This window comes from Anolis sagrei, chromosome 6 (genome assembly GCF_037176765.1).
Source record: "Anolis sagrei isolate rAnoSag1 chromosome 6, rAnoSag1.mat, whole genome shotgun sequence".
NCBI classification, from domain to species: domain Eukaryota; kingdom Metazoa; phylum Chordata; class Lepidosauria; order Squamata; family Dactyloidae; genus Anolis; species Anolis sagrei.
Window position 1 is genome coordinate 9,170,791 of NC_090026.1, and position 16,103 is coordinate 9,186,893.

At 42.6% G+C, this 16,103-nt stretch overlaps 1 protein-coding gene across 1 annotated transcript; it reads left to right on the forward strand.

Moving 5' to 3' along the window:
- The first annotated feature begins 1,855 nt into the window (after nt 1–1,855).
- CEBPE (CCAAT enhancer binding protein epsilon) lies at nt 1,856–12,320 on the forward strand. The gene is made up of 2 exons (XM_060782991.2): nt 1,856–2,634; nt 12,011–12,320. Exons 1-2 carry the CDS (start codon nt 2,209–2,211, stop codon nt 12,311–12,313), a joined length of 729 nt encoding a protein of 242 aa, XP_060638974.2. The 5' UTR covers nt 1,856–2,208; the 3' UTR covers nt 12,314–12,320.
- Nucleotides 12,321–16,103: the final 3,783 nt, after the last annotated feature.

A 16,103-nucleotide genomic window follows, 5' to 3' on the forward strand; every position in this document is an offset into this window, starting at 1 on the left:
AAATATTTTAGAGCCAGCTCTTGAGAAAAAGACATTTCATAGGTGCTTTTTAGCATCCTCTCTAACAATTGCAGGAAATAGGATCTAGAGGAGGGTGAGCAATATGATCAAAGATGTGGAAGCCAAGCTTTCTGAGGAACAACTTTGGGAGCTGGGCACTTTTAGGTTGAAGAACAGGAAGGGATACAATAGGCATCTTTATAGGATGGTATGCAGAAGACGGAGAAAGTTTATTCCTGCTCTTCAAGAGACCAGAACACAAACCAATGGTTTCCAATTACAATAAAAGAAATTTCACCCAAACCTTTTCTATAAAAGCTGCTTGTGCTGGAGAGTGGTGGGATCTCCATCTTTGGAGATCTTTAAACAGAGGTTGGATGTGTGACGAAATGAAAATCATGTGTAGTTTGTGTTTGATCAGCACATACATCACCTTGTTAGAGAAAGAAAATATGCTACACAGATGAACAATAAAGAACAAGTAGTTTACTCTTCGTAGTTCAGAACAACATATGTACAATCATGTGGTCAGTTACATCAACTCACATAATGTCCTTTTATGAGAGATTTAAAATGGTATTTCTTTGTCCATGTGGATGATGTCCTTCAGCAGCACATGAAGCAAGAGCACACTCCAAACTCTCTCTCTGCTTTTTTCTGCTTCTCTGCAAGCACCTGTATAACTCAAGTCTGAAAAATGTAACAGTATCCAAAAGTCCCAGGCTCAGCCATCTCTCCGGACGTAGCCCGACCAATCATCTTATTTTACAGTCAACACACACACTCACTGATTCCTTTCATGCTACAACAGGATGGGCATCTTTCAGGAACACTTGATATATTCCTGCATGGCAGAGGTCTGAACTAGTTGATCCTTGTAGTCATCTAGTGACCGTATCTCTCTTCACGTACCAACCCGGGCCCTTCGTTCCTCGGAAGAGGTCCTCCTTTCACCTCTACCAATCTCACAAGCTCATCTTGTGGGCACAAGGGAGAGAGCTTTCTCTTCTGTGGCCCCCGACTTTGGAACTCCTTACCTGGGGAGATCAGGAAAGCCCCTTCACTAGAAATGTTTAAAAAGAACCTCAAAACCTGTTTTTTCCGCTGCACCTTTGGTGAGTAGGTGCACAGCATGATATTTTGCACCCCTCAACGTTTTCTGCCAATGGAGTTCGTGCCCTCCAAATAGAATGTTCAGCCTCATAACCCTGTGTGTTTTATGAGTTCCATATAAACGTCCTGCTCCTATTTTATCTCATTAAACTGGTTTTTTTTATCCTGAATATATGGCCCGCCCATTGTCATCATTACCGTGATTGTGTTTATTCAAATGTTTATTTTATGATTTTTCTCCTTTTTAATGTTACTTTGATGATGTTGTTGTTGTTTGTTGTATATGTTTTGATTTTATTGCTGTATTATGTTGTCCGGGCTTGGCCCCATGTAAGCCGCTCCAAGTCCCCATCGGGGAGATGGTGGCGGGGTAGAAATAAAATTTATTATTACTACTACTACTACTACTACTACTACTATTATTTATGATTTTTAATGCCCATAATTTCTCAACTTTGACTATGGCGGCTTGGAGCTGTAGGCCAACAAGATCTTGAGAGCTGCATGTTCTCACGCTTGGTTTAGGCATGTTGAATTACGGTTGAACAGAAGGTATGGTTTATGCCGAGCGATATGTTTGTCACAAGGGCACATACTGGGGTTCTGCGTGGAAATAGGAATGAAGACATTTCCTGGGTGAACCAGGCGAAATTGCCAAAAGCAGGAGCCAAGATGCACCTCAGAAAGAGGAAGGAAGGGGGAGGGAGGGAGGTAAAAGGAGGGAAGGAAGAAGATGAGGAGAAAGAGGGAACAAGGCTCAGACAGAGACAGAGGAGAAAGCAGGAAAGGTAGAAAGTGAGCAGAAAAGGGCGGAAAGGGACAGAAAATTTTAACAAGAAAAGACGAGTGAAATCCTTCATCTGGGAGAACAAACAACCAAGAACAACAAAGGAGAACAAATCAGAATCAAAACCAAGTCGAAGAACAGAATTAGGCAAACTTGAAGTGCTCCAAAAGAAGAAACAGAGGACTCAAAACAGAACCTGGGAGAGGAGAGTTAAAATATACACCGGCACTAAAGAAGTACGCTGGTGCCAGTGGTTGTCCAAGGAGAGAAGGAAAACACCAGGGAACTGGGAATTGCAGCTCAGGGCCATGTCCCAAGGAGGATATTTTGAGAGCGAGCGGCACTACCAAGCCCTGGAAGTACCTCCTGCAAGGCCTGCTGGCACCGACCTGGGCCCAATCTGTGAGTCTGAGTTGGCGTCATACATCGGAGATGAACAGCTGCTCTCAGAATTGCTCCAAGGGGCTCAGCACAGAGGCCCCAAAGGCACCCCATTTCCCAACTACTTCCCCATGGAGCCGTACCCCTTCCTCTCTTATGGAGGGGAGCGCAAGGGCCTGGGACCCTTGGACCCACGTTCCGTCGCTGTCAAGGAGGAGCCGCGAGGAAGCGAAGCTGGACGGGTGGGCGGACGCCACCCATACAATGCCATGCACTTCCCAGGTGCCCACTGCGCCCAAGTGGCCCTTGGACAGCCAGGCGGGCGTGCCGGACAAGCTCTGAGAGTGCTCAAGGTAAGGAGATCAAATGGTCTTCAGCCACCATTTACCCTAGGAGGCTCTGCTAGTCTAGAACACATCACAGACCATGAAGTCCTGATCCATATTTATGGTTGGGTCTGCACTGTCCTTCCTGCTTGATGTTCCTTAGGCATTGTTTGCTCTTCTTTATACACGCAGGTCCCAAGTTACGAGCAAGATAGGTTCTGTAAGTTTATTCTTAAGTTGAATTTGTATGGAAGTCGGAATAGGTACATTTTAAAAGTGTAACTCCAGATAGATAGATAGATAGATAGATTGCAATATTCCTGCTTCTTGGAAGGGGGTTGGACTGGATGGCCCATGAGGTCTCTTCTAACTCTATGATTCTATGATTATATATATATATATATCTCAAAGGTAAAGGTTTTCCCTGACATTACGTCTAGTCGTGTCCAACTCTGGGTAGTGCTCTTCTCCATTTCTAAGTCGAAGAGCCGGCATTGTCCGTAGACATCTTCAAGATCATTTGGCCACCATGACTGCATGGAGTGCCGTTACCTTCCCGCCGAAGTGGTACCTATTAACCTACTCACCTTTGCATGTTTTTGAACTGCTAGGTTGGCAGAAGCTGGGGCTAACAGCAGGAGCTCACCCCACTCCCCGGATTTTAACTGCTGACCTTTTGGTCAGCAAGTTAAGCAGCTCAGTGGTTTAACCCACTGGGCCACTGGGGGGGCTCCATACACACAAACACATACACACACACAATAATAATAATAATAATAATAATAATAATAATGATAATAACAGCGCTCCATGCAGTCATGCCGGCCACATGACCTTGGAGCTGTCTATGGACAACACCGGCTCTTCGGCTTAGAAATGGAGATGAGCACCACACCTCAGAGTCAGACATGACTGGACTTAATATCAGGGAACAACCTTTACCTTTTAATAATAATAATAATAATAATAATAATAATAATAATAGGAGCTGACATGTTATGAGGATTTAAAGATCCAACTGCAAAGACTTTGGCACAAGCCAGTAAAGGTAGTCCCAGTCGTGATCAGCACACTGGGTGCAGTGCCTAAAGACCTTGGCCTGCACTTAAACACAATCGGCGCTGACAAAATTACCATTTGTCAGCTGCAAAAGGCCACCCTACTGGGATCTGCACACATTATTTGCCGATACATCACATAGTCCTAGACACTTGAGTAGTGTCTGACGGGTGATCCAATACAACAACCAGCATACTGATCTTGCTTGCCGAGTACTAATCTTATTGTGTTTATAATAATAACAACAACAACAACAACCATCTGCCAGCTGCAAAAGTCCACCTCACTGGGATCTGCACGTATTATTCGCCGATACATCACACAGTCCTAGACACTTGGGAAATGTCCGACGTATGATCCAATTCCACAGCCAGCAGAGTGTCTGCTATGGACTCATCTTGTTGTGTTTCTAATAATAGTAATAATAATAATAATAATAATAATAACAACTTCATTTATAACCCACCCTCTCTCTCTGAAGGGACTCAGGGCGGGACTCACGTATGCTTTGGATTGCATAGAGAAGAGTTAACACCTCTCTAGTGTTTGTTTGGCTGTCTGTGCCCCTGTTCAGAAGATTTCTCTTCACTTTCTATCCCTGTAATAATTTTGAAAAAAATTGCCTTATTGTGGAGACAAGAATTTCCGAGAAAGCTTCAGTGAAGGCACCTTTTCCTCATGATAACTCTTTTAGGAGTGGATTTCCCTCGGGAACTGTTTATACACACAACATTCCCCAGGGTATAAAAAAAACCCTTCCCCAAGGGACTTGTCTCCTATAATCTAAGACAGGAGAAAGGGAAGGAAACGGAGTCTGGAGCAGATGGGAAAAATATGTGGTTATTCCGTTGCAAGGGCTCCATCTTAGGCCCCTTCCACCCAGATGAATAAAATCCCACATTATCTGCTTTGAACTGGAATATATGGCAGCGTGGACCCAGTTGTAGGGATAAAGCAGAAATAACCCAGTTCAAAGCAGATATTGTGGGATTTTTTTGCATTGATATTCTGGGTTATATGGCTGTGAAGGAGGGCCCTTAGTTACAGTTCACCAAAATATGGCTCCAGGAGTTGACTAAATGGCCTTTAGAGATCCCTTTCAACTCTACTATTGTTGTTGTTGTTGTTGTTGTTGTTGTTGTTGTTGTTAATATTATGGTTGGATGACCATCTGCCAGGAGTGCTTTGACTGTGCTTTCCCTGTATGAAGTAAGAATGAAGAGGGTTGGACTAGATGGTCTTTAGAGCTCCCTTCCAATTCTATTATTATTATTATTATTATTATTATTATCATTATCATTATTATTCATATTAATATTAAGGCTGGATGGCCATCTGTCAGGGATGTTTTGACTGTGCTTTCCCTGCATGAAGGCAGAATGAAGAGGGTTGGACTAGATGGCCTTTAAAGCTCCCTTCCAACTTATTATTATTAATAATAATATTAAGGCTGAATGGCCATCTGTCAAGGGTGTTTTGACTGTGCTTTCCCTGCATGAAGGCAGAATAAAGAGGGTTGGACTAGATGGGCTTTAGAGTTCCCTTCCAACTCATTATTATTATTATTAAGGCTGAATGGCCATCTGTCAGGGGTGTTTTGACTGTGCTTTCCCTACATGAGGGCAGAATGAAGAGGGTTGGACTAAATGGTCTTTAGAGCTCCCTTCCAACTCATTATTATTATTATTATTATTATTAACATTAATATTAAGGCTGGATGGCCATCTGTCAGGGGTGTTTTGATTGTGCTTTCCCTGCATGAAGGCAGAATAAAGAGGGTTGGACTAAATGGGCTTTAGAGCTCCCTTCCAACTCGTTATTATTATTATTATTATGACCAAATGGCCATCTGTTGATGATGCTTTGATTGTGCTTTCCCTGCATGAAAGCAGAATGAAAAGGTTTGAACTAGATGGCCTTTAGAGGCCCCTTCCAACTTTGAAATATGATAAATATTCAAAAACATTTAACCTACTGATGCCTCAATTAATGTAATTTTAATAATAAATTAATAATAATAATGCATCTATTTTTATTTTTGAAATTTACCCGTTGCTGCTGCATTTCCCACCCTCGACTTATACTTGAGTCAATACATTTTCCCAGTTTTTGTGGTAAAATTAGGTGCCTTGGCTTATATTCGGGTTGGCTTATACTTGAGTATATATGGTAGTTCCCTCTCCTGGAAGTTCCAGCAGCTACAATCCTCTTTTTATACTTTCTGTGGTCAGTATTATTCAACATTATTTCCATTTACTTTCTTCAAAACCAGAAGTGAAGCATAGAATCATTGGCCATCCAGTCCAACCTGCCAAGAAGCAGGAAAATTGCATTCAAAGCATCCCTGACAGATGGCCATCCAGCCTCTGCTTAAAAGCCTCCAAAGAAGGAGCCTTCACCATAAGTGGGCTGCTGATGTTGCCCTTGACAATCTATGTCGTCCATGGAGAATCCCAGTTAAGGAAATATGGCTTCACATGCCCATGTTTGCAATAAGGGATAGCTCAGGGTTTGGGCCAAATTTTTGCTTCCCATGTCTCCAAATTAATTCCCTCGTCTCAGAATTGGCCTCCCCTAATTTCAACCCAGTTTTGGACATCTAATTCAGTTCTTAGAGCATCATTTTGTGTTTCTCAAATATCTTAAGCTAGGACCACAATGGTCCTTTATTGTCCTCATCCACCCTTCATGTATATGACCAGAAACTTGGAGATGTTATTTTTCTCCATATTGGCTCAACAAGCCTGGAAATTGCAATCCAAAAAAACTTGACATTTCAAGGTTTTAGTAGTACACCGTGGATGAGAAGCCTAAATCAAGACAGATAAGAGTCTTCGTTTTTGCAAGTACCAACTAAATAACCGGGTTGTTGTAGGTTTTCTCAGGCTATATGGCCATGTTCTAGAGGTATTCTCTCCTGATGTTTTGCCTGCATCTATGGCAAGCATCCTCGGAGGTAGCGAGGTCTGTTAGAACTAGGAAAAAGGGTTTATATATCTGTGGAATGACCAGGGTGAGACAAAGGACTCTTGTCTGCTGGAGCTAGGTTTGAATGTTTCAACTGACCACCTTGATTAGCATATAATGGCCTGACAGTGTCTAGAGCAAACTTTTGTTGAGAGTTGATTAGATATCCTTGTTTGTTTCCAATATTAATTCTACCCTTCCCTGCTTATTGGAATATTGCACATGGGTGCTAAAGTAGTTACACTTCTGAATATTTATAATTTTATAGGTATTGCATGAAGAAAAAGATGGAAACTTGAGCCCTTCGGGTGTTTTGAACTTCAACTCCCACCATTCCTAACAGCCTAGGCCCTTTCCTTTCCCCCCTCAGCCGCTTAAGCTTCTCACACCAGGCTTACTCATACCAAGGCCTACAGACACAGGCCTACCTCACACTGAGGCCTTTTACCACTGAGCCTTCTCACACTGAGGGTTCTCTCAGACTGATGCCTCTCTCACACTGAGGCGAACTAACACTGAGGCCTACTCATACTGAGGGTTCTCTCAGACTGATGCCTCTCTCACACTGAGGTGAACTAACACTGAGGCCTACTCATACTGAGGGTTCTCTCAGACTGATGCCTCTCTCACACTGAGGCGAACTAACACTGAGGCCTTATCACACTGAGGGTTCTCTCAGACTGATGCTCCTCACACTGAGGCGAACTAACACTGAGGCCTACTCATACTGAGGGTTCTCTCAGACTGATGCCTCTCTCACACTGAGACGAACTAACACTGAGGCCTACTCATACTGAGGGTTCTCTCAGACTGATGCCTCTCTCACACTGAGACGAACTAACACTGAGGCCTTCTCACACTGAGGGCTCTCTCAGAATGATGCCTCTCTTACAGTGAGGGGAACTAACACTGAGGCCTTCTCACACTGAGGGTTCTCTCAGACTGATGCCTCTCTCACACTGAGGCGAACTAACACTGAGGCCTTCTCACACTGAGGGTTCTCTCAGACTGATGCTCCTCACACTGAGGCGAACTAACACTGAGGCCTTCTCACACTGAGGGTTCTCTCAGAATGATACCTCTCACACACTGAGGGGAACTAACACTGAGGCCTTCTCACACTGAGGGTTCTCTCAGACTGATGCCTCTCTCACACTGAGGCGAACTAACACTGAGGCCTACTCATACTGAGGGTTCTCTCAGTGATGCTCCTCACACTGAGGCAAACTAACACTGAGGCCTACTCATACCGAGGGTTCTCTCAGACTGATGCCTCTCTCACACTGAGGCAAACTAACACTGAGGCCTACTCATACTGAGGCCTACTAACACATGGAGTCCCCTAAGCTTAAGTGGCTGAGGGGGAAAAAGAAGGGACCTGAGGCTGTTAGGAATTGTGGGAGTTGAACTCCAAAACACCTGGAGGGCCCAAGTTTGTCCATACCTGGTTTAAGGGCTTTACATTATCTGTCTGATAACTATATTCTCTCAATTTTCTAGACCCATTAAATGAAAAAGAACCATGGATACATCCTTCCCCCACATAATAACATTCTTCTAATCCAGAAAACAGTGATGGAGATTCGATCTCCATCTTTGCTGGAGGAACACAATGAATGGGCCCCAGTCTTTCTTAAAGTTAGCTAGAGATCTCCCCTTGATCAACATAGTAAGTTTATCCATTTTGGCACTAAGTTCACTAATTTTCATAAGCGAATCGTCTTATGTCGGAATCATTGAGTCTTTCCATCTTTGAACTTAGATCATTCTTGCTTCCGTTGTCATATAGAACAACAACCTTGTACATTTCCTATCGAGTTGATCATCAGATAGAGTACAGGTTTCATTCCAAATTTAACTTTAAAACTATTCCTTCTAAAATCATATATGTATTTGTGTCCAGTATTTCTGAGTGCTTTTGCATGACTACCACATATGATAAAAGGTGCCCACGTTTTTCCCCACATTTCCATCAATCAGTACAACTATTTTTGTGTTGTCAAAGGCTTTCATGGCTGGAATCACTGGGTTTCTGTGAGTTTTCCAGGCTGCAAGGCCATGTTCTGGAAGCATTCTCTCCTGACGTTTCACCCACATCTATAGCAGGCATCCTCAGAGGTTGTGAGGTCTGTTGGAAGCTAGGCAAGTGGGGCTTATATATCTGTGTAATGTCCAGGGTGGGAGAAATAACTCTTGTCCATTTGAGGAAAGTGTGAATGTTGCCATTGGCTACCTTGATTATTATTTATTATTTATTTACATTAGTATTCGCATTAATAATACAATGATTAGCATTGAATGGCCTTGCAGCTTCAAAGCCTGGCTGCTTCCTGCTTGGGGATGCCTTTGTTGGGAAATATTGTTGTTGTTTATCCGTTCAGTCACTTCTGACTCTTTATGACCTCATGGACCAGTCCATGCCAGAGCTCCCTGTTGGCCGTGGCCACCCCCAGCTCCTTCAAGGTCAAGCCAGTCCCTTCAAGGATATCATCCATCCATCTTGCCCTTGGTCAGCCCCTCTTCCTTTTTCCTTCCATTTTCCCCAGTGTCATTATCTTCTCCAAGCTTTCCTGTCTTCCCATTATGTGGCCAAAGTAAAAAGTACTTGGGAGGTGTTAGCTGGTCCTAATTGTTTCTTGTCTGGACAATTAGGAAACAATTAAGACAATTGGGTTGTTGTAGGTTTTTTCGGGCTATATGGCCATGTTCTAGAGGCATTCTCTCCTGACGTTTCACCTGCAACTATGGCAAGCATCCTCAGAGGTAGTGAGGTCTGTTGGAACTAGGAAAATGGGTTTATATATCTGTGGAAAGACCAGGGTGGGACAAAGGACTCTTGTCTGCTGGAGCTAGGTGTCCAGACAAGAAATTAAGACAATTTCTTGTCTGGACAACTAGGAAACAATTAGAATCAGCTAACAGACCTCACAACCTCTGAGGATGCTTGCCATAGATGCAGGCAAAACGTCAGGAGAGAATGTCTTAGAACATGGCCATTTGGCCGAAAAAACCTACAGCAACCCAGTGATTCCGGCCATGAAAGCCTTCAACAATACAAATCAGTTAACACCTCCCAACAAAGGATTCCCTCCAGCAGGGAGCAGCCAGACCTTGAAGCTGCAAGGCCATTCACTGGTAGTCAAGGTGGCCAACATTCACACTTTCCTCAAACAGACAACAGTTATTTCTCCCACCCTGGATATTATTCCACAGATATATAAACCACATTTGCCTAGTTTCCAACAGACCTCACAACCTCTGAGGATGCCTGCCATAAATGTGGGCAAAACATCAGGAGATAATGCTTCTAGAACATGGCCATACAGCCTGAAAAACTCACAGCAACCCAGAATTATTTTTGTACATCAGCTTATAGGAATCTTCTTTGAAGTCATTACTCAATATAAATTCCATAACTCTTCGTCCAGACCCTTTCCCATGGTTCCATTTGTATTTGTTTACCAAAATGTTGTGTCCATTTGATCATACGTTCTTCCACTTTCTCCCTCTCCTTTTCAAATGTTAACAATTTATACAACTTAGCAATTAAACCCAGGGAACGTTGAAGTAGAAGGCCGACACAGGGTAGTTTCAAGTTTCAAGACTAAACATGATCATTTTGAAAGTTTTGAAACAGAAAACCGGGTTGGATTGAGCCTCTAAGGCACACCCTTCCGCTGAAATACTTTTCACAGTATGGCTTCCCATGAACAAGGTCTCCGTGCCTTAGGCAAGGCTCAGAAACCCCCTTTCTGGCTGGGAGAGGCCAACCAATAACTTTCTCAAGAGGTATTTAAATGTACTTTAGCTTCCCATAAGAGGAGGAAAACCCTACAACCAATCCATTTCCCCAAAATGGAGGCAAATCCTCTCTTCCAACAGACACAAAAGCAGATTAATCCATTACACAAGAGATATTGCAGAGTTTTCAGATATTGCTGGGCTTTGCTTTGTAATCATAATATACATAATATACAGGAGTAGAAGAGACCCAAATTGCTGATCTCAAAAGTACCCCTTGATAATTCATTACAGAATACAGAACTTGAGAAAGGCGGTTGAGGAACTTTCCCAAGCTCTGATACAAAGGTGCTTTAGTCCAACTGGCTTTCTGTACACTTCTGTTAGAAGGACATTAATTCACAAACAGAGCCCCATGACTTCTTAAATATGAGTTAAAGCTGTTTACGCACATGCATCAAATTTGGTTTCTTTTTGTTTAGATTAATTAAAGGACAGGATCTCTCTATGGCAGATTTAGCCTAAGTCAGTGTTTCTCAACCTGGGGGGCAGGACCCCGGGGGGGGGGGTCTCGAGGGGGTATCAGAGGGGTCACCAAAGACCATCAGAAAACATAGTATTTACTGTTGGGCATGGGCATTCTCTGTGGGAAGTTTGGTCCAATTCTATCATCGGTTGTGTTCAGAATGTTCTTTGATTGTATGTGAACTATAAATCCCAGCAACTACAACTCCCAAATGTCAAGGTCTATTTCCTTCAGCAGTGTTCACATTTCGGCATATTGAGTATTCATGCCAAGTTTGGTCCAGATCCATCATTGTTTGAGTCCACAGTGCTCTCTGGATGTAGGTGAACTATAACTCCAAAACTCAAGGTCAAACCCTTCCAATGTTTTCTATAAGTCATGGGAGTTCTGTGTGACAAGTTTGGTTCAATTCCATTGTAGGTGGAGTTCAGAATGCTCTTTGATTGTAGGTGAACTATAAATTCCAGCAACTACAACTCCCAAATGACAAAATCAAACCCCCCAAGCCCACCAGTATTCAAATTTGGGAATATCAGGTATTTGTGTCAAATTTGGTCCAGTTAATGAAAATACATCATTCATATCAGATATTTACATTATGATTCATAACAGTAGCAAAATTACAGTTCTGAAGTAGCAACGAAAATAAGTTTATGGTTAGGGGTCAACACAACATGAGCAACTGTATTCAAGGGTTACGACATTAGGAAGGTTGAGAAACACTGTCCTAAGTGAAGGTAAGGAATGGTATTTTTGGGTGCATCTACATTGTGGAGTTATTGTAGTTTGACTCAATTTAAATAGCCATGGCTCAATGCTGTTTGGCTTAATGCTCAATGTCTGTAAACTTCTCTGCCAAAGAGTGCTGGTACCCCACTGTACTACAACTCCTAGGATTCCATATTACTGATCCACGACAGTTTAAGTGCTGTCAAATTGTATTCATTCTACACCCTTTCTCTGAGAGTGCTCACATTCACATCATGCAGTTAGAGCAGTTCGATATCACAAGAATGGTTATGGCTCAGTTTTAGGGAATCCTTGGATTTATAGTTTAGGGAACTGCTCTCTGTTTACGGCCTCCTCTTCTTCTCCTTCTCCATGTCACAGGGTCCACCTTGTAGCCCCTCTTCCCCCTGTGGCACCCCGAAAGGGAAGAAGTCGGTGAATAAAGACAGCTTGGAGTACCGCCTGCGTCGAGAGCGCAACAACATTGCTGTGCGGAAGAGCCGTGACAAGGCCAAGCGTCGGGTGATGGAGACGCAGCAGCGCATGGTGGAGCTCCTTGGCGAGAATGAGAGGCTGCGCAGCCGGGTGGAGCAGCTCATGCAGGAGACGGAGACCCTCCGTGACATTTTCCGACAGGTGCCCGAGGCCGCCGGGCTGATCAAAGGCCTTGGGGGCTGCAGCTGAAGTTGGATGTGGGGCCTAGGTGGTGGTGGTGGGGAGGGCAGGGAGGGGGCAGCACAAGGCAAGCTGGAGGGGGAGTCGGTGGCAGCAGCTTTTGGGCTTGGGGTCAACAAGGTGTGGGACTTGGAGCATGTAAATAAAAGGATGTCTTTTGGTGACATGGAGCCTGTGGTGGTCTTCCATTGATAAAACAGTATCTTGGTTTGTAGTGAAGCTCTCCAAACATTCACCTGGGCCTAGCAATCCACTTTCACTGTAGATTCTTAGGACTTCATCACATGCAAGATTCCCCCCTCCCCTCACACACACACTTCTAAAATATGAGGGTTATCCGGAAAGTATGTTTACAAGGCATGTAGCTCTCGTGGGGAATTTTTGCAGGAGTAGTTGGTATCACTGCTGTGTAGCAGGAAGCAAACGAGCAGTGCCAGCCGTCAGCAGCTCATTGACTGGCATTGTGGTGAAGGTTAGAGACGAATGTTGTGCTGTTGCGCACTGGTCTATGACAATGTCTGTATACAGGACGTGCTTTCTGTATGCCCAACGGGACGCCGGGGTGCCTCAGCTAAAGGGTCCCATAGGTTTCCCAATACAAAGTTCTGTAGAGGCTCAAACTAGGTTCAACAAAGTTATTTATTAAGGCTTAAATCTTCGAACAAATGAATTAAATGCTTTATAATCTTGAAAAACTAGTAGCGAAGGGCATGAGTACCACTGCGATTCATTGCAAGATCATTTTGGTTTATGGAGTGGACGTAATGTCAAGACAGCAAAATGGGTACAGAATTTCAATTGAGGAAGGATGGAAATTCATGATGAAGACAGAAGTAGACAACCATCGGTTATGACTGATGACATGGCTGAAAGAGGCAGTGAGAGACTTCTATGACACAGGCATTAAAAAACTCTAGGTTGTTGTCGGTTTTTTGGGCATCTATGCAGGTGAAATGTCAGGAGAGAATACTTCTAGAACATGGCCATACAGCCCAAAAAACCGACAACAATCCATTAAAAACTCGTCCCACAGATGATAAAGTGTGTTGAACGGAATGGTGACTATGTGAAAACATAATGTAATATATATGTTGTAATCCATGTAAGTTTTATTAACATATATTCATTCTTTGTATTTTTTTAAAAAATCTTGTAACCTTACTTTCCGGATGTCCTTCGTACAGCACAAACTTTGTACTTGAAGGAAAACAGAAACGCCAGTCGATGAGCTACTGACGACAAGCACTGCTCGTTCGCTTCTACTGGCTTCCTGCTACATAGCAGTGATACCTACTTCTCCTGTGAAAATTCCCTATGAGAGCTATGTGCCTTGTAACTTTACTTTCCGGATAACGCTCGTACTTCATTGGCGAAGCAACATCATACGATGCAAGGAGACTTCCACTTTTTGCTCATGCTACTTCGTCTGCAAATTGTCTCTGAAGTGTAGGGGAACGAGGGGAACTGGAGGAGGGTGGAAACCATCTTCTGAACTCCTAATGCACATGGAAACAGGATAAAGCGGGAAAAACACAAGGGATGGGAGCTGTCAAATTTGTCTGTTGAATCGCTTTGGTTATGCAAAATAAGGGGCGTTCCTATAGGTGGTCTCTTACCGAGCATTATTTCTCTCCCAAAATCCTGCTTCATGAGCCTGGCATTGTAATGGTTTAAAATTAATTTATTCATTAGGAATACTACATTTTTTTTGCTTTCAGAAATGTGCTTTTCCTAGCGTTTTAACTTTGTTTTCCTTTTTTTTTTTTTTGGTCAACTACTTAAGCAGCTGAGGGGTGGGAAAGAAAATAATAATAATAATAATAATAATAATAATCTTTATTTATACCCCGCTACCATCTCCCCAAGGTGATGGTACATGAGGCCGAGCCCAAAGAACATCAACAGTAAAAGCAATAAAAAACAATCAATACAACAGTTAAAATAAATCCCATACACAAAAGTAAACAATAAACAATAACAACAAGTTTTTAAAACCTATGGCTGGGCCAAATGCAATAATTTAAAATTTTAAAAAATAATGCTGGACATGGACAAGGTAGGATATAACTGGGATAGGGCCTGAGGCTGTTAGGAATTGTGGGAGTTGAAGTCCAAAACACCTGGAGGGCTGAAGTTTGCCCATGCCTGGTGTAGATGCACCCCTTGTCTATTGATCTGGGGACATGATAGAAGCAAGCGCTCTGTGGAAGAGATCTAAGTAGATAAATTTTAAAAAATCCTCTTTTCTTGGCTCAAGTCATTATCTGTGTAAATGCACTCAAAGTCAAGCAAGATCACACAAACTGGCATGAAAATGCTGTACTTGTACAACATTTTGGCTACAGCATTTTGGGCAACCCAGCTTTGCCACCGTGTCTCCGTGCCATTTGCAAGGGAACATCCAACATAGAGACGCAGGGAAATGCACAGGTCATTTTTCTGACTCTTGGTTCTTCAGACTCCCTGAACTCATATTTGTCTTCGTCAAAAGAAAAGAGGAAATTGTCTTAACATAGACAGATCCAGGAATAGTGATTCACTATTTCGAAAGGCTACAGTTTAACACCTACTCTTCCCCTACATCACACAATGGCCATGCCGTGTAACGTTTCACTGATCAATACTGAGGCCCGTACATCCAAGTAACACTGTCGTATCAGATGCATTCAAAACAGAAGTTATTAATCAGGAGAAACCTACAAGTGAGATGTTCCAGCAGTTTGCTTTTGCCTGAGTTTACTGAGAAGGACAACATTTTGGCCCCTCTTCTGCTTTCTGCCCTGATAGCTTAACTTAGTACAAGCTAGTTTTGCACTTTGAACTCAATTTGCAACAGTTGGAATATGCTGAGGATGAAGGGGAAAACTAGGATGGGAGAAGATTAACGAGAACAGTGCTAATGATATACTAATAATAGAATATATTATCTATATCAACAAAAATGTAATGTTCGTTTGTGGGATTAACAGAACTCAGCAACCACTGGGGGAATTGACACCAAATTTGGACAGCATACACCTAACAACCCAATGTATGTCTTTCACTCAAAAAAAAAATGAGTTTATCATTTGGGAGTTGTATTTGCTGGGATTTATAGTTCACCTACAATCAAAGAGCATTTTGAATTCCACCAATGATGGAATTGAACCAAATGTGGCACACCGGACTCCCATGACCAACAGAAAACACTAGAAGGCTTTGGCGGGCATTGACCTTAAGTTTTGGAGTTGTAGTTCACCTACATATAGAGAGCATTGTGGACTCAAACAATGATGGATCTGGACCAAATTTGGCACGAATACTCAAAATGCCCAAATATAAACACAGATAGAGTTTGGGGAAAATAGAATCTTGACATTTGGGAGTTGTAGTTGCTGGGATTTGTAGTTCACCTACAATCACAGAGCATTCTGAACCCGACCAATGATAGAATTGGGCCAAACCTCCCACACAGAACCCCCATGACCACCAGAGTGGGCCACAGCAACGCGTGGCAGGGGATGGCTAGTATACACATCTAATATTGATAAGAATATTATAATGTAATACAATATAATACTAATAATAATGCAATATCTGAATGATATATTTTATATTACATGTAATGTTACTAATAATATTATAGTATAGTGGTATAGTGCAATATAGTAATACATAATACTAATATTGTGCTGTGTTGATAATATAATATATTGTATACACATATAATATTGATAATATACCTCTCAGGATGCTTGCCATAGATGCAGGCAAAATGTCAGGAGAGAATGCCTCTAGAACATGACCATATAGCCCGAAA